At 26.0% G+C, this 24,935-nt stretch overlaps 5 protein-coding genes across 9 annotated transcripts; 2 read left to right on the top strand and 3 right to left on the bottom strand.

Annotated features, from left to right (window-relative positions):
- Nucleotides 1–4: 4 nt before the first annotated feature.
- LOC126893562 (trafficking protein particle complex subunit 8) lies at nt 5–10,775 on the bottom strand. Its single transcript, XM_050663884.1, has 17 exons — nt 10,426–10,775; nt 10,200–10,361; nt 10,028–10,141; nt 9,793–9,961; nt 7,098–7,497; nt 6,921–7,021; nt 6,609–6,863; nt 6,223–6,502; nt 5,862–6,047; nt 5,536–5,800; nt 5,309–5,463; nt 2,947–3,129; nt 2,096–2,527; nt 1,700–2,035; nt 626–924; nt 473–562; nt 5–376 (listed from the first exon to the last, which is right to left on the bottom strand). The coding sequence occupies exons 1-17, from the start codon at nt 10,571–10,573 to the stop codon at nt 124–126; spliced, it is 3,828 nt and encodes a 1,275-aa protein (XP_050519841.1). The 5' UTR covers nt 10,574–10,775; the 3' UTR covers nt 5–123.
- A 278-nt stretch (nt 10,776–11,053) lies between these two features.
- On the top strand, nt 11,054–24,479 carry LOC126893572 (mitogen-activated protein kinase p38b-like). 5 transcript variants are annotated; one of them, XM_050663908.1, is made up of 10 exons: nt 11,054–11,785; nt 11,843–11,972; nt 12,231–12,289; nt 12,470–12,611; nt 12,668–12,830; nt 13,117–13,188; nt 13,411–13,490; nt 13,594–13,672; nt 14,178–14,351; nt 24,403–24,479. In XM_050663908.1, exons 1-10 carry the CDS (start codon nt 11,685–11,687, stop codon nt 24,462–24,464), a joined length of 1,062 nt encoding a protein of 353 aa, XP_050519865.1. In that variant the 5' UTR covers nt 11,054–11,684; the 3' UTR covers nt 24,465–24,479. The 5 variants fall into 5 exon arrangements, with proteins under 5 accessions (XP_050519865.1, XP_050519868.1, XP_050519864.1 ...); XM_050663911.1 differs by lacking the exon at nt 13,411–13,490 and adding an exon at nt 13,279–13,358 and having other exon boundaries at nt 11,055–11,780; XM_050663907.1 differs by lacking the exon at nt 13,411–13,490 and adding an exon at nt 13,279–13,358 and having other exon boundaries at nt 11,057–11,785.
- Nucleotides 15,591–17,174, bottom strand: LOC126893579 (NADH dehydrogenase [ubiquinone] 1 alpha subcomplex subunit 5). Its single transcript, XM_050663918.1, has 3 exons — nt 17,019–17,174; nt 16,032–16,193; nt 15,591–15,874 (listed from the first exon to the last, which is right to left on the bottom strand). The coding sequence occupies exons 1-3, from the start codon at nt 17,040–17,042 to the stop codon at nt 15,698–15,700; spliced, it is 363 nt and encodes a 120-aa protein (XP_050519875.1). The 5' UTR covers nt 17,043–17,174; the 3' UTR covers nt 15,591–15,697.
- Nucleotides 17,324–20,929, top strand: LOC126893574 (uncharacterized). Its single transcript, XM_050663912.1, has 7 exons — nt 17,324–17,627; nt 17,687–17,769; nt 18,879–19,013; nt 19,240–19,330; nt 20,399–20,471; nt 20,527–20,737; nt 20,799–20,929. Exons 1-7 carry the CDS (start codon nt 17,572–17,574, stop codon nt 20,837–20,839), a joined length of 690 nt encoding a protein of 229 aa, XP_050519869.1. The 5' UTR covers nt 17,324–17,571; the 3' UTR covers nt 20,840–20,929.
- LOC126893567 (uncharacterized) lies at nt 21,738–23,679 on the bottom strand. Its single transcript, XM_050663892.1, has 2 exons — nt 23,585–23,679; nt 21,738–23,163 (listed from the first exon to the last, which is right to left on the bottom strand). The coding sequence occupies exons 1-2, from the start codon at nt 23,662–23,664 to the stop codon at nt 21,813–21,815; spliced, it is 1,431 nt and encodes a 476-aa protein (XP_050519849.1). The 5' UTR covers nt 23,665–23,679; the 3' UTR covers nt 21,738–21,812.
- Nucleotides 24,480–24,935: the final 456 nt, after the last annotated feature.

A 24,935-nucleotide genomic window follows, 5' to 3' on the forward strand; every position in this document is an offset into this window, starting at 1 on the left:
TTACATTTAAAAACAAATGATTCATAATAAATAATATACCTAACAAAAAAAATAAATAAATTATATAAATATATTTAAAGAAAAGATAAAGTGAAAAAAACCCAAGTAGAAAAGTAGTAAGCATTAACTAAGTATTTCAGACTTTGAGTCTTTCACTATTAACAAGGAAGAAGAAGAAACAACTTGGATTAGGAAATCATGTTGAGCAGGTGGATGCGGGCGTGCAAAAACATTGAGTTTTGATGTAGCTTTGTAACAGCCCTGAGATGCAACAGCAGCTTTCATTTGGATTTTATGGGTTCCTGCTACTGGTATTATAAAAGGCTTTGTGTCAATAACACCGACCCAACAAAAGTTTTGGTTATCAATATCAGGTCTATTTGAAAAAAATTCAATTTTTAGAATTTATTATAAAAAGTTTTGAACGATTATAATTTCGAATAGAATTTTATGTAATATTAAAAATACTTACTTAGAGTTGCTTGTATCAGTACTTAACTTAACTTCAATATTGTGTTCTACACAATTTTTAACTATTATTATAATGGATACAATACAAATTCTAAATATAAGAAACATTATATAATGAGAAATTATATATATAAGTATTTAAAAGTATTCTTACTTTTTCTCCATAAAAGAATGAGTTACAATATTAGGATGAGAAAGTGCAATATTAAGCAATCGATTCATAGGTGATTCTAAAGAATCTATAGTGTCGTTGGGTAACGGTGTACCATCATATGGATTAATATTACGATCAGGTCCAAATATTTTCAGCCTTCCCATTGGTTTAGTAATACTTTTAGAAATATTTAAACAGCTAAATTCAGGACTGGTAACCATTGTATTTAATTTAGTCAAACACACTCTATGAATACCATTAATAATTCTAGTATGGTTGGAATGATCTTTAATTATCATCTAAGAATATAGTTCATACATAACTTATTAAAGTCATCTAAGATGTATAAGGGAGGAGCCAAAAGAAACTATACTGATCTTATGGGCAGGTATACACAAGATGATCCGTGAATCATGAACCATTCAATGAACCAAAAAAAAAAAAAACTTAATGGTTGATAAATTTAGAATTGTATGTAACTGAAAATTACAAGCATTTTTTTTCCAAAATTATTATTATTCTATGAGAAAATGAATGTTTCATGATTCATGTATCACTTTATAGTTAAGATTTTATTTCAAGAGTGGGAGGAACAAATGAAAATTTTTCCATCTCTTTGCAGACTAACAAGTTTAGCCTCAACTATTATATAATATTAAAAAAATGGGGCAGAGTTTATGAGATCCAAACCCCTCCAAGAATGTTCTTACTTGTTGGAGACAGTTTTGGAAATTAATTTTTCAAAAAATAATTTCATATATAAATACTTATTATTTTTAAGTATGCCTAATTTCATTACTGGTAAATATTCTATTTTCCTTCAATTAATTATTTTATCACAGTTATTTCTATTTTTCTAGTACTCAAAAGATCTATCATAAATAATTAAATAAAGCAAAATGAAACATTTTCCTGTAACAAAATTTAACATACTTAAAAATGGCAAGTAGCTACAAGATACTAATGGAAAAATGTATTAATACAAAAACTCTACCTCTCATAAGATCATTATGGTTTCTTTTACTACTCTTCGGTATGTTTAATATTGTTAGAAAAAAAATTCAAATAGTTTACCTGCCATAATATGGCCAAAACAAGATCAATACATTTTGATACATCTGGTATAATTTTGTGTCTATCATACTTTTGAGTACTATTTATTTCTGATGAAAGTTGCTTAGTAATAGAAACAAATTTTTCACAAATATTAGTCAGAATATACTGATCCTCATCTAAGCTTAATTTTGATACTAAACTTTGATTTGTTCGACAAGCTTGTAAAAATAAGTGACATGACTGTTGCTGTTCAAGAATTTTAAGACTTCCAGGTAGGAACACTTTTTTAGCTAATTCCCAATTTGAACTGAGTAAAAAAATATTTTTTAATTTCACTTTATCAACATCATTCCCCTAAAATTGAATTGTTTGATGAAAAGGTTTAAATTAGTTATATTGATTTTTTTTTTTTACTTTGTGAACATTTTGAATAATTGTTTTTAAATTAAGCATTTCAGTGGCTTGATTTGTAAATAGTGCCGATGCAGCTAATTGAATACACGGTCTGGCAGTCATTTTCCAACTGGCTCTACAGAGTCTATATTCTTGTTTTTTTGACTCTATTTGAGGTTCATAATAAAATAATAAATCAACACTGAATTGATCTTTGTTAGGACTAGTAAACCAAAAATCAACTGAATTTTTTGAACCCGGGAAAATATGAAATGGTAAACAATGAATACTTTTATTTCTACCAAAAAGCCCAGATTCAGAAAAAAAACAATCTTGTATAGAAGTTGAAACTAATATTTTTTTAAGAGGTAAAGATCCATTATTTTCTAAATTAAGTTTTATAACATTCATTTCTCCAATGTATGAATTAACTTGATTACCCAGGAAGTCAACCTGAAAAAATAAAAGTATAAATATACCTCATCTAAAGAGTACACTAGAGATTATGTTATTATGTTACAGTGTGTTCTAATAAATACTAAAACCTTTGATTAAATAAAATTTTGATTTATATTTTTTGCTCTAATATATTATGTTAATAACTTTTTAAATTTAATTAAGCCTGTGTAATTTTACCAGTGAACTCGTGATTGTGGTTGATTGTATTGATTATTTTCAAATTACTGAACATTAAAAAGAAACCTAAATATGGTATAGATTCTAAGTTTAAGAACTATCTAAAAAATTATTTGATATATATAGAAAAAATTTAAAAATAAAAAATATGAATACAATTATAATTTTAGTTTTTTTCTTTAATATACATCAATATTGTTAGAATACAAAATAATACAATTTCCTTAGTTCATTACTTTCAATGATGCAGTTGGTGATTGAACATCTAATTTTATTGAATTCAGCATTTTTAAAGGTTGCCATCCATTTATAAATCGTTTTACTGAATCATCACTTAAAACTGATGGTATCATTAAACCAAATTGAATACCAGTTATTGTTAATGTTCCTATATTATTGACTTTTAATCCAAGAACAATCTAAAAAATATACATAAGTAATTTTTTTTATACATAAGTTTGAACATTAAAAAAATAATTTGGCAGAATTAAAAGTTTTTTTCTTCCTCGCCTTAATCCAAAACCTTTGGGGTCGGCCAACCTTATCCTAAATTTCCACTTGACACAATCTCTCACATCATCTACACACACATCAACTGTCTTCATATCGCATTCAATAACATATCTCCATCTGTTTTTTTGATCTTCCTTTACCTGTTCTTCTGTCAATATTAATATCCATAAATGTTCTTATAGCTTCCAAATCTTCTTTCCTCATAACCAAACCATCTAATTCTGTGTTTCTCATCTTATACACGATTGACGCTACACCTATACTTCCATTTATATGTTCGTTCTTAACCCTATCTTCTCCAGTCACTCTCTGAGTCACACTCATTGGAATTCTTTTATCGCTAACACATCAGACGCTACTCTCCAATTCACCTACCTGTACATAACCCTATGTCTTACATCCTCGTCAAAACCACTATTCTTTTGCACAACTGATCCTAAATATTTAAAACTTTCCACCTCTCCTGTCATGTCTTCATTTATTGTCACTAATCCCCTTATTTCACCTACTTTTAGTAATTTTATCCATCACTATAGAAAATAAGTAAGGGCTTAATTCAGAACCTTGGTGCACTTCTACTCTTACCTAAAATATTTCTGTTAATCCGCCCACACTTTTTACCCTGGTAAAAGTGCCATCATATATATTCTTTATTATATTAATGTATCTTTTCTGGACTCCTTTTCTCATGAATTCCTACTTTAAAACCTCTCTCAGAACTCTATTATACAATTTCTTCAAATCTTTTTAGAGAATTTCAACTTTCTGTATTAATTTTATTATTTTTGTATATAATAACAACTATTTGTCAATGATTAAGATCATTAAAATTATTTATTTGATATAGTAATTTTCAATATTTGTTCCTAACTTATCATACAACTCGTCATACCTCTTAAACTTTGCCTTACTTATCGCACACTAATGTCTCCCTCAACATTCTAAACCATTCTCTCTTTACTGTTTAAAATCTTTTTTCTTTTTCCCCTTTCAATATCCTCCACCGGATCCTCGATTTTCCTCATATAATATTCATATGTAGTTGAAATCACGGAAAATGATAGTAATAAAAATTTATATTTTATAATAAAACTAAAAAAATGTTTTGTGTAACTAATTTTTTTAAGCCCTCCAAATTAAAATATGAATGCTACATATGAATTACTACACCATAAATTCAATACCTATTATTATACTCTCGACTGAGAAAACTTTACAATATTTTACTCGCTTTAAACACTTTCTCTTCCAGATAAAATAATCAATCTGTAATCTGTTATTTCCACTCATATAAGTTATATTACGTTTTTCCCTCTTTCTAAAATAAGTATTAATCACAGTACGGATACTGCGAAATCCAGGATTATTTAACTAGCCTCGCTCTTCCCACTAAAATCATACTCTTTCATATTCTCTCTTCTCATTACCGAGATGTCAATTCATATCTCCACCTATTACTGCAAAACAGGATTACCACGTAATCCTTGCATCATCTAATCTATCTCTCTTCAAAACACTTCTTTGTCTATTTCATCACATCCTACTTGTGGCGCATAGACACTTACTACATTCAACACTATTTCTAATCCTCTATTCACAGGGAAGTTCATTTTTTTATATTAATTCACATAACCAGGAATTGATATAAAGAATTAATCTAAATATAAATTTTGAAGAAAATTTAAATGATTAATATAACCGATTCCAAAAAATATCAAATTTAAGAACTTTTTAAATTTGTTTTGTATTTCAGAAAAAATTATATAAGCCATTTCACATCCCTGGATACAAAAGACCATAAATCTATTAAATAATAGATAAAGTAGTTGATGGCTTAACCCATTAGTTAATAGATTTATGCAATGGACTATGTTAACTGTTACTAATTTTTGTTAAGTAACACTTGAAAACTTTAATGGCAACTAATAAAATATTCTTCAAAAAAGTTTGGAAATTAAGACTTTCTATCTTTAAAGTAACCAAACTGACCTTAAACTTTACTATGAGTAAATAATAATAATTAATAAAATAATAACTATTTATGACATTGTAATAGAATAAAAATAAGAAGAGATTAGGAATTACCTGTGTAGTACTAGAAGGGGCTAATAGTAATTCATCTAATACTTGAGATTCTACTGAAGTTGAATCTTTTACAAATGAACATGTTAATGATAAGTTTTCAATGCTAAGAGATATATTTAAAGGGTTGGATAATGTTATTTGAACTTGAACTAATTCTATAAAATAAACAGATTTATATATATTTTATAGAAACACTACTACAATATACATATTTCGTTAATAAATACCGTTTTTATAAATTTGTTGTTTTATAACAGAATTACTACCATAATATGCTAATGTTGGCTTAAATATTAATGGAGGAATCCCTCTAGCTTCTGTAATGAGATCCTCTTCCATTTTATTCCATCTTGTATCTAACAAATCCTCATCAAAGCAGTATGGTTTAGTAATTACACTATCAGAGTTTAAAAGTATTTTTACTTTTTGTTGATCAATCAGTGGCAGAGCTAAATCAATAGTTGAAGAATAACTATTTCCAGATGCATATTCCTAAATAAAGTTTTTATCATCAAAAAAGTATTGAAATATTGGTGAGCTCAATTAAAGTTACTAGTTTTATATTTAAGTAATCTCTTAATAAAGTTGCTTGCTGCTCAGGAGGTTGGTTAGATGCTCTAGCTAGTAATTTAGAATAAGCATCAGTTGCTTCTTTAATATGTTTTAAGAATGTCGCTTGTTTTCCAATTGCTGTTTGAATGTGATCTTCTGCCAATGTCCAATGTGTACCTTCAAAAACCTTAAAACAAATAAATAACTTATGAATTATTTTATATTAAAAAAACTTTCACAAAAACTAATAGAGAATAAATATTATATGTTTCAAATAATAGTCAATGTAATATATTTAACATAAAATGCAGAAGTATGAATAAATAAAATGTGAGTATTCAATGTTTTTAAGACTATATTACCTGATAAGCTTGTTGATAACAATTTAAGGATTGTTTTCTTTGTAAAGCTTTAGAATATCTGTGTCCAGCTAGTACCATATGAAAAGCATATTTCCTTAACATTGTAGGTTTTTGAGCTTGGAGGAATGAATAAGCTGCTTGTTCAAGTAATATTGCACTACGGAGATCTGAGTCTTCATTGGTCATTTGTATAAACATTTTAGCTGCTTCACCATACATTTCGCGGCTTACAAGTAATTCACACATCAAAAGAGTAGATCTTGTAGCAAACTGTGGAGATCTATAGGTATAAATAAATAATTTGAAAAGTACACTACTAAATTGTAATTTGATTGCCAACATATTATTTTCAACAAATAATAAATTTGAATTTAAACTTAATTTACCTGCAAGTATTTAAATATGTTAATATACTTTCATTGGCATATTCTATAGCCTTGCGATGATCACAAATACTGGGGTAAAGTAAGGCACATAATGCAGCCATTTCAACAGCGCCACTATATAGCAACCATGCATTGTCAGCACTAAAATCTCTTTTAACTGTTTGATAAAGTGGAAATGCAAGAGACCAAGCACCCAAAATCATGTAAAGATCAGCTAAACGTCTTGTTTGTAGTTCTTGAGAATCACTTGTATATCTAACAAAATTTATACATTAATCTATAAGTATTAAATAATATTTTAGCTTTATTAACATCACTGATGCTGGTACAGTAGCTGCAGTAGGTTTATTAGTACTAAACCATCTTTTTGTTGCACTAAGAAGCGATCTACTAACACCTTTTTTATTGATGACCTATAAAAATTTAATTATGATGCTATTTAAACAAAATTAGGAAGTCTTATTTGTTAATATAAAACAAACATAATACCGATTCATTTAATGATTGTATTTGAGATTCAATATAAGGTATTAATGACCTTGTTATAAAATGTTTAGTCAATTCTTTAATGTTAATATAATCATCTGAATTTAAATAAGCTCCATATATTTTTGGACTAACAGATTTTGTATTATTACTAATACTTTTACTGTATTCTTGTGGACTCAATGGATGTAATATAGAATCTTCATTATAATTTAAGCTATTTTCAAATTCTCCACTATTGTTGTGGTTTTCTTCACTATCGTCTAGGTCATAAGAGGTATTTAAGTAATCCCACATTTCATCTGATGATTGAATTTTTGGTTCTTTTAATGAATTTACTCTAAGAAGGTAACAACTGCTATGACCATATGTTGATTGCAAAGTTTCAATAATTTTATTTGGTCTAAAAAAAATTCAGTTCAAATTATTAATTATATTGGCTATTATTGAAATAATTTTATTATTACTTTATTATTATAAATGTATTTTAATTGATAGATGATAAGCCAAAAATAAAAAATATACAACATGCATAAAGGTAAATAACATAAAAAAAGAAAAGAGTGGCTAATCATTGTACTAGGGAATGTATAACCCCCTAAAGAATTACGATAGTGTTACTGAAGCTGTTATCAAAATTTGATTGGTCAATTATTGCAATATTTTAGTATGGTAAGAAAAGTGTTTAATATTGTAATATAAAACACCCTTCTCTAAAAATATTATTAGTAATTTGAAAACTGCATTTATGTGTCTAATCAGATTTTGGAAAAAGACTACAGAATTACTTTCAAAACATTAAAAAAGTAACTAATAACCAAAAGGACAAAAATGATATGCAATTAAAAAAAAAAAAAGTGTTCACAATATTGTATTAATTTTGTGATTAATTGAATGAGTATTATTTATATTCTATTCAAACAGAACAATTTATATAGTTAATATTTTTCAGGAAGGTTATCATTCTTTATATAATAAAATTTGATCACTTATGGTTTATATTATTTAAAATTAAAACTATATTAAAAATATTTCACTCAAAAAGCCTCAAAAGAAATAATAAAAAAACTCAGATACATATTTTTGGAATAATTTTACCATTATTAACACTAAATACACACTCATTTTTAAATAAGCTACATTTTTTTTTGTGGCTTTTTGAGTTTAAATTTTTTATTAGTTTTAAATTAAAAATATTTTAATATAGTTTTAATTTAAAATAGTATCATTCTTTGTTTAACATTAATGATGTTAACTTTGTTGTCTAATGTGTATTTGCAATTTTTTACTCAGAATACCTTGGCGGCTTTTAGAATTAAATATTTATAATTTAAATACATTTATTACTTTGTAATATAAAAACTGGTGGCAATATAAAAAATAGTTAATTTGAAGAAAAAATTAATTTTGTTTTTATCAGATATTATTAAAATAGCAAATCTTCAGTTGCTTAAAAGAATATACACTAAATTTAGATAGATGTTCAATTAGTAAGACAACTGACATGATCCATTACTAATTAAACTTGTATATTAATATAAATTTCCACTTTTTGACTATTTATTCACTTGTCTTCTTCTTCTTCCTCGCCTTAATCCCAACTACTTGGGGTCGGCCAACCTTATCCTAAACTTTCACTTAACACAATCAAACACATCATCTACGCTCATATCAGCTGTCCTCAAATCGCATTCAATAGCATCCTTCCATCTCTTTTTTGGTCTTTCTCTGCCTTTTCTTCCTTCAACATTCATTTCTATAACTGTTCTTACAGCTTCCGATTGTTCTGTCCTCATAACATGACCAAACCATCTAAGTCTACTTTTTCTTATCTTATCCACAATTGATGCTACACTTATACTCCCTTTTATAGACTCGTTCCTTATTCCATCTTTTTTAGTCACTCCACTCATCCATCTAAGCATTCTCATCTCTGCTACACTCATTCTCTGTTCTACTTTCTTATCAACTGCCCTACACTCTGAACCATATATCATAGCTGGCATTATTACAGTCTTGTAGAATTTACCTTTCAGCCTAATTAGAATTCTTTTATCGCATAAGACGCTAGACGCTTCTCTTCACTTCAATTACCTGCACTTAATCCTGTGTCTTACATCCTCGTCAATACCACCGCTCTTTTGCACAACTGATCTTAAATACTTAAAACATTCTACCTCTCCAATCACATCCTCGTCTATTGTCACTGGTCTCCTTACTTCACCTACCTCGTGTTCTCCTTTATTAAACTTGTACTCTATATACTCTGTTTTACTCCTACTTATTCTTAAACCCTTTTTTTCAAAAGCTGATCTCCACACCTCTAGCCTATGATTAATTTCCTCCTAATAACACTATATCGTCAGCAAACAACATGCACCACAACACCTCTCCTTATATTTCTCTAGTAATTTCATCCATCACTATAGAGAATACGTAAGGGCTTAAAGTAGAACCTTGATGCACTTCTACTCTTACCCAAAAACCTTCTGATACTCCTCCTACACTTTTTACCCGGGTACAAGTACCAACATACATATCTTCTATTATAGTAATGTACCATTTCGGGACTCCTCCTTTTCTCATTAATGCCCACTTTAAAACGTCTCTCAGTACTCTGTCATACGCTTTCTCCAAATCTATATTTATTCACTTTTCTTAATCTTGATATATCTATAATAAGTCTACTATAACTCACACTGTTAAATCAGAATCTGAATTTTCTTGTAATACAACATAATAACGCAGTACTGTAGTATGAAACCATTTTGGTGAAGAAGGATTTTGATTTGGTAAAATTGATTGTTGGATTTGTTGAGTTAATACTTTAACTTGCTCTTCATCAAAAGAACTTATTACTATAACACCTAAATAAATTGACAAAAACTGATTAAGTTGGCTATTAATTTAAATTAAAAAGTATTTTTTCATACATCCTAAGTAATGTTTTGTAAATTCATGATCTGACACTGACAATAATTGCAAAAAAGTTTTTCTCCAATTGTTGAACCATGGAGTGCTCTCCGGTATTGTTAATTGGCGTTCTCCTATGAAACATTTCAGAAATTACACTTATATTAAAGCAAAAATATGTACAGATATTACCGATTCTGATAATTTTACTCTCAGGATCATTAATAACATTGACAGATTTAAAAAGTCTACTTTTTTCTTTAGTTAACGGTATAGGCTCATTATTCATATTAGAAAAAGATATTTTTAAATTAGGAATATTTACAGGAGTTCCACTGGCATCTTTAAAGCTAACTAAAAAATCATTAAAATTTTAACGTATGTCAAATTTTTAACACTAACATTGTTATATATCTACCATCAGTTATTTGAGCAAATGGATTTAATAAATCACAAAAGTTTAAGTGGTTTTTACGGCATATTTCTTGTGCTTTTTCTGAACATAAAACAGCCACATGCGGACAAATTACACTCCTGATTAGCTCCTCTGCGGAGCTATAAGCCATTATTTTTCACGATTACCAAGTTTACTAAATTATATTATTAAAATAGTATACAGTTAGTTCATGGGATATAAAAAAACAAATTTAACTTTATTTTTCAAATAAAAATTAGTTTCATTTTTATTTCTGCTTTAAGAATTTAAATTTTTAAAAAATGATAGTTATGATACAGATAATTAGAATTAATTTGTAGTTAGGTGTACTGTGATATGAATTACAGCAAGTAAAAGTGTTATCAGTTATACTCATATTTTATTATCATCCCTTCGACATTTGATAATGTCGATAAAAGTACTACGTCAGAACCACGATTTAGATAAGACTTATGTAAGACTATTTACAATCTATTATATGGCTCAATGTGTCATATCAATTAAGTCTTATATATAACCGTGGTCAGGACCATATACCTTATACTCCGAGTATGAGGTCTATAGTCAAGACACATCGAACCAAAATACTACCTACACACAAATACGAACTAAGATAAATGGTTTATCTTAGTTCATGTGATATATCAATCATAAATTGTTAGTTTTTTTTATAGTGTGCTCTGTTATGTTTTGCTTAACAAAAGTGTATGGTAAATGAAATGATACATGATAGTCGTGTTATAAATTGTATTCGTAATGAAAAAATTAGCTGCAATCTAAAAATATAGCGGTATTGGGTTACACTGAAGTCCAAGGACATGGCTTCATTGCTACTAATGTGAAAGTTAAAAACTTGAATTTTAATGAAAATCGTAGTAGTAGTTATTTTATTATCAAAATTCTCTAACTGCAGCCAAAAAAAATATTAAAATTACTAACGTTGTTTATATATTGTGCCTACTATTTATCGTCTACTACGGCTGTATCTATTACAAATAAGGTTTAAAGAGTTGGGAAAGTCCGTATAATCGTAGTGGATACACACCAATCACAATCGCCAATTAAAAATATTTCAAGTCTTTCATATTTAGGACAAGGCGCTATCTGCATTATCGGAACAGAATCTCAAAATAAAAAATGCGAAAATACAAATAAATATGTAAATTAATTTTAAAAAATTAGTTTTTTTAGAGAAATACATATGATATGCTAGCAACATTAATTAATTTTTAAATTTCGAAATGAAGTATTATAAAATTGAAATAAATAAAACAGAATGGGAAGTGCCAGAACGTTACCAAATGCTAGCAGCAGTTGGTTTAGGAGCTTATGGACAAGTTTGGTACTAAATTCTATAAAATTTGTTGAATTTTTAATTTTATATTCTCTTTTTTTATAGCTCTGCAGTTGATAATCAAACCGGATTAAAAGTAGCTATTAAAAAACTTGCTAGACCATTTCAATCAGCTGTTCATGCAAAACGGACATATCGTGAATTACGTATGTTGAAACATATGAATCATGAAAATGTAAGTTGCTAATTTTTATTTTATTAAAAAATCATTGAAAATTATAATCTTTGATCTTAGTTAAATAGGTAATACTAAAGTGTCAACTATACTAAATGTATAGTTAATACATTATTTTAGTGTTTAATTATAAGGGTTTTGTGTAATTAATTTTCTCGAGTTTTGCAAAAATTTTAATTTGTTGTTTAAGTATTTTCAATGTAATTTTGTACATCTTTATAATTGTAATTTGACTTAACAATGGAAATTTTTTTGTAGGTGATTGGTTTATTGGATGTATTTACACCAGCAAATTCCATCAACAATTTCAATCAGTTGTGAGTAACTCATTTATTCATATTATTACCAACTTGTTTGTGATATTTCATAAAGTAAAAATAAAAAAGAGCTTTTCAGCTTTCTTCAACATAAAAATCCTAAGAACAATAATATTAAGAACTATTATAAGTATTTCTGTAATTTAAAAATATGTGTTATATTACAAATGTATATTGTAGATATTTAGTGACTCATTTGATGGGAGCAGATTTAAACAATATTATACGAACTCAAAAGTTATCTGATGATCATGTTCAGTTCCTTGTCTATCAAATATTAAGAGGCTTAAAGTACATACATTCAGCCGGGATAATACACAGAGTATATTAATAATGGTGAATAGGTTGAACTATTTGTTAATAAAAAAAAATATTTAGGATTTAAAACCATCGAATATTGGTGTCAATGAAGATTGTGAATTAAAAATATTAGATTTTGGTTTAGCTAGACCAACAGAAAGTGAAATGACTGGTTATGTAGCTACTAGATGGTATAGGGCTCCAGAAATAATGTTAAATTGGATGCATTACAATCAAACAGGTTATTACCTACAAATGAAAAATTGTGTGATAAAGTCATCAATCTATTTTTTTTTAGTTACAATTTCTAAATACAATAATAATAATTTAAGTGTATGAAAAATTTGCTTTTTATCACAAATAATCATATAATATTTCTTAGAACTCATTATTTATTTATATTGAGTGTATATTTAGATGCATTTCAAAAGTGTAAAATATAAAAATTAAGATTACTGACTTTTTCATGAAATGCCTCAAATATATGTTGTATCTTATATTTTAAATTTAATGTTATGGTATAATAGTTGATATTTGGTCTGTGGGATGTATAATGGCTGAACTACTTACAGGAAGAACATTGTTTCCTGGTACTGATCGTATCCTTTTGATAACATTTAAATTTGTTGTGTATTGTGAAGAAAATAAGTTTGTACGTAATTAAATTTTTTCTTATGATGATTATAAAGACATTCAACAGTTAAATTTGATTTTGGAAATATTAGGAACACCTTCCAATGAGTTGATGTTAAAGATTTCTAGCGAGTCGGTAAGTTAACGAATGTTATGTTATTGTAATCCTTAACAGAGCTTAAATATAGATGTGGATCATTTAACACGTGTATTAGTTTTATGTGGAACACCGTCTGTAGAATATTTAAATAAAATTAAAAGTTCAGAGGTTTGTTTATCATAGTTTATGCTTTTTTTGTTTGGTGTTGGTTTTATGTCTTCCTTATTAACCAATGATGTATATGTAATATAAGATATATCTTAATTTTTAGGCAAAAAAGTATATTCAATCTTTACCAGTTATGAAGAAGAAAGACTTTGGAGAAGTTTTTAAAGGAGCAAATCCATTAGGTAAAATACAATGTATTTCCATAATTTTATGATTACATTTTCAGCATATTTTGAAAAAGTAAATATAAGATTCTTGTTAAAATATATTTAAAAATTTTTTTATTAAATGATTTGTTTTCTAAGTTTTAAACATTTTAAAGCAATATTTTCTTTAAATTATTAGAGCATGGATTTATAAATTTTATTAAGTTATTCCGAATATATTATCGACCAGTATAAATTGTTATTAATTGACTTCAAAACTTAATAATATACTGTTATTGTGTTATTTATTGGGAAATAAAAAGGTGTATACCCCTAAAACGAAAAATATTTCTACACTCCTATATAATCCTACCAAAAAGTTACGACAAACTTGGGAACCCTTCAAAGTAACTTAAACAAAATGTATAAATGCATGTAATTCTGCGTTCGTTAGTTAATACAACTATAGTATTTTTTATTAAAGAGAAATTATTCTTAATTTAACATTTTTTTAAATTAATAAATTTTATATTTTGGATAGCAATTAAACTATTAGAAGAAATGTTGGAATTAGATGCTGACAAAAGAATGACTGCTGAAAAAGCCTTAGCACATCCATACTTAGTTCAGTATGCGGATCCAACAGATGAACCAAATTCTCCTCCTTATGATCAAAGTTTTGAAGATATGGAATTAAATGTAGAAAAATGGAAAGGTTATTTAAATAATCTTATTAATAGAATATTTATACTGTTCTGCCCTTCAAAATGTTTACAATGTTGCTAGTTATGTATTTGTTTTACAGAAAAAAAATGTACTCTGAGATTGAAATTCAAAAGAAAAATATTGATTGATTAAAATCAAGAACATTTAATTAATCAACTGATTTCCTTTTGAATTAATATAGAATACATATGTTGTATGACATTTTTAAGTCCAGAAATAAGTAGCAACTAGAGCTTTGCATAAGTTAGGCTAGGCTAAGCCCATACCCAACCTTTCTTGGATGATCCAGACTTGTAATTAAAATAATTATATCGGACCTGTATGATTATAAAATTTGTTATAAAAATTTAAATGGTCCCACTTATGAGTCATTAAGCATACAGTAAACAATTAATTAATCCAGACCAGATTCATATGGATTTAAATATTAATGCACTAAATAGCAATAGATTCACAAATTATAAAATTTAATGTAACCAAACTATCATTGCTCCATACAAAAAAAGAATAAGGCCAATTTAACAATGTACTAATGCAATTATTATCAAACGTTTTTGAGGTATTTTAATATATTTTTTATGATGAAATATTTTTATCTATAAAACTTCGCAAATTTTTTATTATCAATTATCATATCTGCCTATTATTTAAATTTTTATTATTACATTATATGGTATAAAATCTAATGTGATGGGTTTTAAACATGATTTACTGAAGGACCAGGCTTAGAATGGATCAATATAAGTCAGCTGGTCAGCTCTGATATAAACTATTAAATTAATGTTATCACATCATATATTTTTTTCAGAACTTGTTTGGGAGGAAGTTAAAAGTTATGTTCCATCTACTCAACTAATATCATCATGAAATGTTAAGTTTATTATTTTTCTTTTTGTACAATCTCACTGTTACTGACTACTGGAAACAATATGTTCATATCATTGTTTACTGATTATCATAAACAATATATTAATAATCATTTTTTATTATTTTTAATAAAAGTAATTTTGTGTAATAATTACCTAATAATAAATTTTAATATAAATGTAAAATTATTTTAACATAGTTTGTAACAACATTTATTATAATTTTATTTCACATTTTTAGTGCTATTATTTTCTATGAATTATATTTTTTCAAACTGTTATTAAAATTATACAGTACATATAAGTTACCTACTAATAAAACTATCACCGATAACATTATTAACAAACATAATTTAATACAATTAAATTTATGAAAATGGTTTTATTGAATTTACAAGATTATTTTTTATAATACAGTTGTAATTTAATGAAACAACAAAATACTAATGAATTTTTTCACTATATAAAATTATTTTCCTGCTGGTGGCCACACCCATTGATCTGCATTAGGTTTTGCAATGATAGGATCCCATGGTTTGAATGCTAACATTTTCCTTGATAATATCAATTCATTTTCTGCTTGAATAATTAACTCTTCAGCTTGACCACAATTAATCTTTTTTTCGATATCTTCTACAGTATCACTCTGTAACAATTAAACTTCATTAAATAAGCTATTAAATAAAACTAAAAAAGCTTTTTTTTTTACATTAAATTTTTTTTAAACTTTATATTGTGTTTTTTTAAATTTAAATATTAGTTAAACTGAAATAAATTTGTAAGACCTAGTATTTTAAACATACTTCTTTAACAATTTTAGCTCGATCAGATACAATTTTTTCGGTATACTTTCTATATGATGCATTTTCTGGCATTTTTTGAATTGTTCGCAGAATTTTTCCATATAATACATTAAGTGTATATTGCGGATTTTTGGCTACATTTAAACGAGTAAGACCTGTGGTCTAAGAATCAAAAAATATTAAATTACATTTTTCTTTTGAATAATCAAATTTATGTAAGCTAAAATAAAAATATAAAATACAGTTAAATAATTGATCATTTTGCATCTATTTATTTCTCTAATTTAACTTGCTATAGAGGGTGGTGGCCCTCTTTCACATGATAGGAAGTTCATAATGGACGGGACAGGTAATATGGATGGCTTGCACCAGAGACAAGACACCATCAATGAGAAAATAACAAGCAAAATTTTGTTACCACCCTGAGAATTGAACCAAGACTACTGTGCCAAAACATATGTTTCTACACACTAGGCCAAGTTGACCCCTTAATCTAAAACACACAGTGATGGACTGAATTTACTAATTAAATTATTTCAATTATTTTCTAATGTTTAGACAATAAAATTACAAAGGTACAATAAATCATATTAGTTAATAACTAAAATATATACCAGTAAAAAATCATTATTGAACTCTCCTAAAATATTGAAAAATTTAAATATAAGGTGTTGCATTTTAAGTGAAGATAGGTCTATTGTGCATTACTTAACTAAATCATGGTAATTTTATTTTATTCACCCAATTTTTCCCACCTTATAAATTATTTAACTTCATTCTGTTAAAACTTTAAAAAAGATGTATTAATTACTTATAAATATTAATAATAATTAGCATTATCAATAACTAAATTTTTGATATTATATAGTTGTACAAAAAATAGAATATTCGAAAATAAATGAGTATGGTATGTTAGTAGAAATATAAATTTATACTTGGTTTTTTAACACTGTAATATAATAATAATTATAAATTATGAATGCTTACCTTTTTTACATATTTAAAAGACATTTTAATAATATAATAGTAGATTTTAATAAAAGCAAATCAATGACTAAAGATATTAAATAAATGGTTCAATCAATTAATTTTTAAAAGTTATCAACAAATTTTACGACCTTTTAATATTTTAAGTGATAGTATCTTAAAATTTACCAATTAATTATCAGTTCCAGATTTTAACATCTTATCACTAAAGTACCAACATAATGATAATTACAAATATATAAATATAATTACTAACATGGGACAAATCAAAAAAATTTTTTTAACTATTCTGTGGTTTTAATAATATATTTTAATGACTAATAAAAATCAACTCATTCTCTATAAATTGGTTTTAGTCAACATTTCTACTATTTTGATGAATTTATCAGATAATAATGATATATTATGAAACCAACTACATTTATTTATATAATTTGCTTGTAAACTAGAAATAATGTTCTAACTTGTAAAATCATTTACAATTATTGTGTATATTGCATTGATCATAGAAAACCAAGAGATTGAACAAATTTAATTATTAAAATAGCACAGTATGGATTTTACAAATTTTTTTAAAAATTTATTTCGTTTCAATAACATTGAAAACCAGTAAGTATTCTGGAAAATTTTGTATTAACATTATTATTTTTTATTATATTAAATTTTAGAGATGAAATTCCATCAAAATTTGAACTTCCTTCAAGAAATGGTCATGAAATATCAAATCCTAATGACCATCAAATATTTACAGGTAAAGAGAAAATAAATACAAAAAAAATGTTTAACAAGATATTCTTTTTTGTAATAATGAATATTTAAGTTATTCAAAACAAAATTTGTTTTGTTTCAAAAATTCTCTAAATTTATATTAGGCCATTAAATGTATATAAATATCTTGATTAAAAAAAAAAGTGTAATAATAATAAAAGGAAAGTTTACCAAATCAATACTTTACAGTATACAAGGTAATTCATTTATCACCAACCTCATAATTAATCGAAAAATAAAATAAATAACTTTTTTTTATTTCTTTTATGTTTTTTTTTTTAATTTATCAATGATAAAGTATGTTTACACTTGTCTCTAAGCATAAGAGTGTCAACTCTGCTTGTTTAACAGCAACATAAATAATTTAATAGATTATAAGAATTATCCACTTAAGAAAATGCTAGTCGATAACAGATTTGGACCAGTATTTCAGAAGTTATTAATGTTATAGTGATGGCTGGAAATAAGTTATAGTTGTTATTACATGAATTTAAACACAACCCTATGATTGACAAATATTTCATAATTAACATTTTTTTTTTACCATCTGTATTTGTTTTAACAAAGTGAGTCAATTTAATTAATTTTATTTAACATTAGTATTTTTTGGGGTGGCCTTTTTTTATTGAGCATGAGTAATATATCAATTCTTTAAAACAATGGTGCAAATTTCAATTATAATTAATAAATCAACAGTATAGTTATAACCACGAGCCTATAACTATCACTCTGTAGATGGAGATTGCAACTAGTTCGAAATGTCAGCTCATAACTAAAAATGTGGATACTCCTGTAAATATTTCAAGTAAAAATAAAACATTTTGAAAAGTTACCTTGCAATTAGAACCAATATATTTTTTCGTTAATAGACTTGCTATTTATTGCTAAATATGTTAACCTGGGTATCATTCTATTCCGTGATGACGTTGGTATGACTTGAATGAGTTGTGTAAACATTTCTTTTATTATTCACCATTATGAGAAAAATTAAAGAATTATTTGTTCAATAAATTACATAAATTTATTTTATGATATAAAACACCGAGAGTTACTAACTATTAAGTTTATTGATTGATAGTTTTACTTTTTCAGATCCTAACTTCCCAAATATTGAAGATAGTATTCATATGTTTCATCAAAGTATTGGTGACATTATAAAAACTTTTGCTCCTGAATTGGTTGATGAATTGTTTTCAGATAATTTTATTAATAATGATACAAATATATGTAAGTTCAAAAAAGATTTATAGAGTTAAAAATATAATTATAAGATTGGTTGGCCTATTAAGCTTGGTTATATCAAGCTATGGTAGATAATTCTTTAAAGTTTTCTTATTCAACTGAACTAGGTTTTTCCATTCTTTCTTGTACAAATGTTATTAGCTATACTGATTTGAAAATATATAAAGTTAATATAAAATGTGTAAAACCATAAATATTTATTTTATTTTAGTTTCGAATAAACCATTTGCTCAAGAAGAAAATCAATTTAATGGTATACCTAGGTCGAATTATATGGCTCAACGCTATTTTCTAAATCCACGGTAATAGTTACACTAAAAATAAAAAATGTATAAAGGCTAAAAAAAATTCACTAAATAATAAATTATAGATTATACAGAGAATATGTTAGGATATTTATTTCTAATAAGAAAAAAATTATTTTTTTAGTACTTCAAAAATAGCCTTTTTCTCATATAAAATTTTGATGGGTTGATAACAACTTAAGGATAAGTACTTATTAAGTTACAATTGTTTTAATATATAGTAAGTATACAAAAAAATGGCTATTTTAAAAATTAAAAAAATTTTGGTTATTTTAGCTTTGAAGCAAAACTGATAAAGTATTTATTTTACCATGATGTATTTATTTTTTTTGTCTGTTACTATTTTTTCTTAGTTGGACTCTCATTGGACAATTTTTTTTTATTATTAAAATCAATAAAATATATGCTTTAAAATAGTTCAAAACTGTAAACTTTATTTTTTTTCTAAAAAAATGCAAAATATTTGCTGGATGAAAAGTTATTAAATTTGCCAAAACATTTAGATATCTGTAAAAGACTTTTTAAAAACGATTCTTATTTATTTTTAAACTATAATATAAAAAATAAACTAAATATAACTAGAAATTTAATAAAATAATAAATCAGAAAATTAGTGGATTAAAGTGAAATATAATTTTCAATTAGTTCACTTTAATGTAATAAAACCTTTCTTTAATATAATACGTAAATATATAAGCAACCTATTCATATAATGTATTTCACTATAAAATTTTGTTATTTTACAATTAAAGTATATCAGCTCATTTTTTGGGATATAATTTTTAACTAAATGAAAACATATTTTTTTTTGAAAAAAATGACATTTTTCAATTTATGTGAAGTTACATGTTAATATTGATTCTTTCAATTTGTTATATTCAATATAATACAAAAAAAACTAGCCTTTTAGAGAGCAAAAGACCTTTATGAAAACTAAGTTATTAACTTAGCTACTAAATTTATAAATTGACTACAATTAGTAAAATAATTTTTTTTTTACAACATAAAAATAGTATATTTTATAATTATTATATTTATATATTTAATAATTTTTTGTTTTATCAGTTTAACAAAAGATATCAAATTAAATGAATCATACGAAGGAAACATGTTTCAAAGACTGCCTAATATTACACTGGTAAATTACTAAATTAGTTTTTAATAAGTTACTAATAATTTTAAATTACTTTCAGAATTCTAATTCTTACAATGTGAATCGAATATATCATTTACATGATGGAAGAATGTTAGAAAAAGAAGTTATTACAAGTAAATTACAATCGGGACAAATTGAAAAAACTATCACTATGAAAGATGGAAACAAGTCATTAATATCTATAATCACTGAAAATCCAACAACGGGTCAACAAAGTTTTAAAAATAAATTAGTCAATTTAGATGAAAGTAAAATGCATATAATTGATTATTAATATATAACTGATATTATATTTCTATTTTATTTTAGGTGAATTGGAAGATTTTAAGAAAAAATTTCCCAAAGATTAATTAGGTTTAAATAATTTTAATAAATAGAATTGAATTTACAACTTCATCATTTAAACATTGCTGTAAATAAAATTAAATGTTAATGAAAATATTTTAAACTTTTTTTCCATTTTATCATAGTAGTATGTAACATTGGAAAGTTATTTTATCTAGTCAAAATTCATGTATATACATGGTGATCAGTTTATCATAAACCACCTGAATACTTGCAAATTAAATACAATAAACAAGAAAAAATAGTTTGTATTTTTTAGTGACATATTGATTTATCAGCTCTAGATTACTTTTTAAAATCATACCTTATAACTTATAGGGGTGTCAACTTTATTTCTTCAAAGAACAACGTAAATAATTTACTACCTTATTTAATAGATAATGAAGTAATTAAGAAATGACTGGTCAATAATAACTTTTGGACCAGTATTTTAAGAGTTATTAACAATTTAAAGTTTTGATTAGAGGTGAAGAGTGGATGCAACTATTTTACTATCACTTGTCATTTCCCAGCCATGCTTCTCTTTTCACCTAATTATAAACTTAGTTTATGGTTTCTATTTAGAGCAAGGGTTGAAAATTTTATTTTTTATAACAATAAATTATGGTTGGAAAATTTTTTGAATGATTAATCTTTTAGATTTATGAGCAAATGAATAAGTTGATAACATATAACTATATTTTTATTGAAATTATTTAAGTTATGAAATTTTTCATATATTTCAAAAATAAATGAAAATAATTTATCATTTCTTGTAGGACAGTGATGTCATATGTTGATACATTGAAGTAAAATATATTATAAATTGTATAAGAGCAATAAAAAATATTTTATAATTCAATAATAATTGTAAAACAATATGATATAAAGTAAAAAAATATTATTATTCTATAATAAACTTACTTATATAACTATTAAAGTCTTGGAATTCTCTTAGAATCTTCTTTATCACATATAATCAAGTATTTTAATGGTTAATTAATCTGGACAACCATTTTTAACAGCATAATTGTAACAATCTTTATTTAAAAATAGAGAAGCTACTTTTATGGTATCTGTACTCCATGGACACCCATTCTCGTGTGCATATTTTAAGCAATGCAAATGTCCATATTCGGTAGCTACTTTAGTAAGTTTATCACTCCATGGACACCCATTCTCGTGTGCATATTTTAAACATTTTAAATGTCCTTTTTTAGCAGCTACTTCTGTTACTAAATCATTCCATTCGCATCCATTTTCTCGAGCATATTTTAAACAGTTTAAATGCCCATTTGCAGCAGCTGCTATAGTAACTTTACAATCCCATTTATAACCACTCTCATGAGCAAATTTCAAACAATTTAAATGTCCATTTTTAGCAGCTTTCTTAGTGACACTTTTAAATGGGTCAAATTCATTAATTAATCTGAAAGTTCTCTCATGTAAATCTAACAAATTATTCTCTTTTAAAAACTCAGAAAATCTTAAACCACTTTCTGCAATCCACCTATGTCCATTTTCGTGTGCAAATTTTAAACAATCTAAATTACCATTTTCAGCAGCTTTTTCAATAGTCAAATCACCAAATTCACAGCCATTTTCAAAGGCATACTTCAGACAGTTTAAATGTCCATTAGCTGCTGCTTCCTCTGTTACAGTACAAACCCAATCACAGCCATTTTCATAAGCATATTTCAAACAATCTAGTTGGCCATAAGTTGCAGCAAGTTCAGTAACTCGATAATCCCACATATATCCATTTTTATGAGCAAACATCAAACAATCTAAATGCCCTTTTGAAGCAGCTAGGGCAGGAACCAGTGGTACTTCAGAATCAGCATCAATATTGGATCTAATTAAAAATAAATGATCAAACATTTCAGTTGCTAATGTGGGGTGATTATCCCAACAAAAATTACCAAAATTTGAATATATGTACTGTAAACATTTTAGATGACCATTTTCTGCAGCCACTGCAGCTGTACCTTCTTCAGGAAAACATCCATTTTCATAAGCATATTTCAAACAATTTAAATGACCATTTCTAGCAGATTCTCTAATGGTGCCATCACCCCAAACATAAAAATTTTCATGGGCATATTTTAAACAATCAATATGCCCATTTTCAGCAGCTCTAGTAGTTGTACATTTATCTCTTGGACAATCATTTTCATTAGCATATTTTAAGCATTCTAAATGACCATTTCTAGCTGCCTCTGCAGTAGTCCCTTTACCCCACGGACAAAAATTTTCATAAGCATACTGCAAACATTCCAAATGTCCATTTTCAGCTGCTATACAGGTCACAGTAGTTTTTCCATAATATTCATGATCAATATCTTTCCACCTTGAACGTTGATCACAATTAAAAAACTTATTTTTATCATTCATATGGTTAAAAATATCAATACAACAGATTTTTATTTCAATTGAAGGAAGTACTTTTATGCTGTCATACATTTTTTTGTCGTCATCATTACAGGCATAGTATGCAATTTTCGCTAATGAAAACATAATAAAAAAGAAAAAAATATATGTATATGGATGTGATATTTACTTGTTCAATTTATTTTAAAGAAACTTCATAGCCTAGAGTTTTAAAATAAATGATATTTTATTGAAACAAAATTTGCAAATAAATTTATTAAGATCAATTTAAAAGATTTTCCATGACACAAGAAATTTTTAAATTAATTTCAATTATTACACGACTAACATAATCTAAAAATTGAATAAAAACACTATATTTTGGAAATTACAACAGTTACCTCTGGTAATCAACTAAACTCACACAACCAGTGGCCTTGGTGAAAATAATAATACATTTCGAGTTCGCAACATTTTGCATTGATAAAAAATTGGTTACATTATTCTCGGTAAATTTGTAGAAGCGCTACCTATGAATGGTATGTCTACATTTTTTCAAGGAGTGATTAAGATAATTACTTTTCCAGTATAGTTATATCTACAGGTAGAGTTTGTAATGTGCGAGTACTACCTGCTAAATTTTGGAATTTAAGTATTTAACTCGTGTACTACACAGCATAACGAAAATTTAAAAAAAATCAAAGAGAAACTAAACTCATCCCAATCTTATTAAAAACATAATTTATAAAGGGACAATCCATAATAAATCATCTAGGGTGGTCGCCCAGCATTTAAATTTTTTTTTAAATACCAAATATGAGTTTCCTAGTACATAAATAAAAACATTTTTTAAAATAAAATGGATTTATGCCTTGCGTTATGAGAAATGCGTTATTTTGTAAAAATACACCTGAAATCTATGTATTTATACTTAATACTTGATAATGTCGTAATATGCTCAATGCTTTGCATTACGCATCTTAAAATTATCAATGAAAAATGTATAATCTGTATTTTAAATAACTTGTAAACAAATAAATCATTTATCTGTCATAACAAATACGATGTTCAACACAATTTCTTATTATTTATATATATATATCAATTTATCAATTGTTAAACATGCTATCTCAATATAATAATGATGAGAAACAATTATCAGTCACAGCCCTGTGTTGTTGTCGGCTGATTTTTACGCGTTTTATTTATATATGAAAAGAACTTGTTTTAATCATTTATCTTTTGACGAAGTGCGAATTAAATACTTCTAAGCATATATAAACATATCGAGATATTTATCAAATCATTTTACAGCAATTTGCAAGAATAAAAGAAGTAAGTAAATTTATGTTATCCCAATTATTTAAAGTTAATAAATTTGAGTAAAGAATGACAAAGCAATAGATCTTTTAATAAATTATTATCTTAAAGTGTCAATTTTGACTGGTTGGTTAAAAAATTGTACATAATCACGTTATATGGTACTCGTGAACTGGCTCTGCCGTTTCGTTGCCTCTTAGTTAGGATATTAGAAACTAACCAGACTAATTAATAAGAGTGATTAAAATCACTATCATAAGAAACGCTTCGATGCAAATCTGTAGATAGTGTTTCATTTAGAGAAATTGGTGGATTATTCCAAAAGCAACAGCAACATCAACTCTTATTTCTTTAATTATATCCTGATTAGTAGTTCTTTGATTTTAAAATATAATATATGAATAAATACTAATTATAGTTTTTAAATTTAGT

Source organism: Daktulosphaira vitifoliae, unplaced genomic scaffold (genome assembly GCF_025091365.1).
Source record: "Daktulosphaira vitifoliae isolate Bord-2020 unplaced genomic scaffold, ASM2509136v1 Scaffold_1, whole genome shotgun sequence".
NCBI classification, from domain to species: Eukaryota; Metazoa; Arthropoda; class Insecta; order Hemiptera; family Phylloxeridae; genus Daktulosphaira; species Daktulosphaira vitifoliae.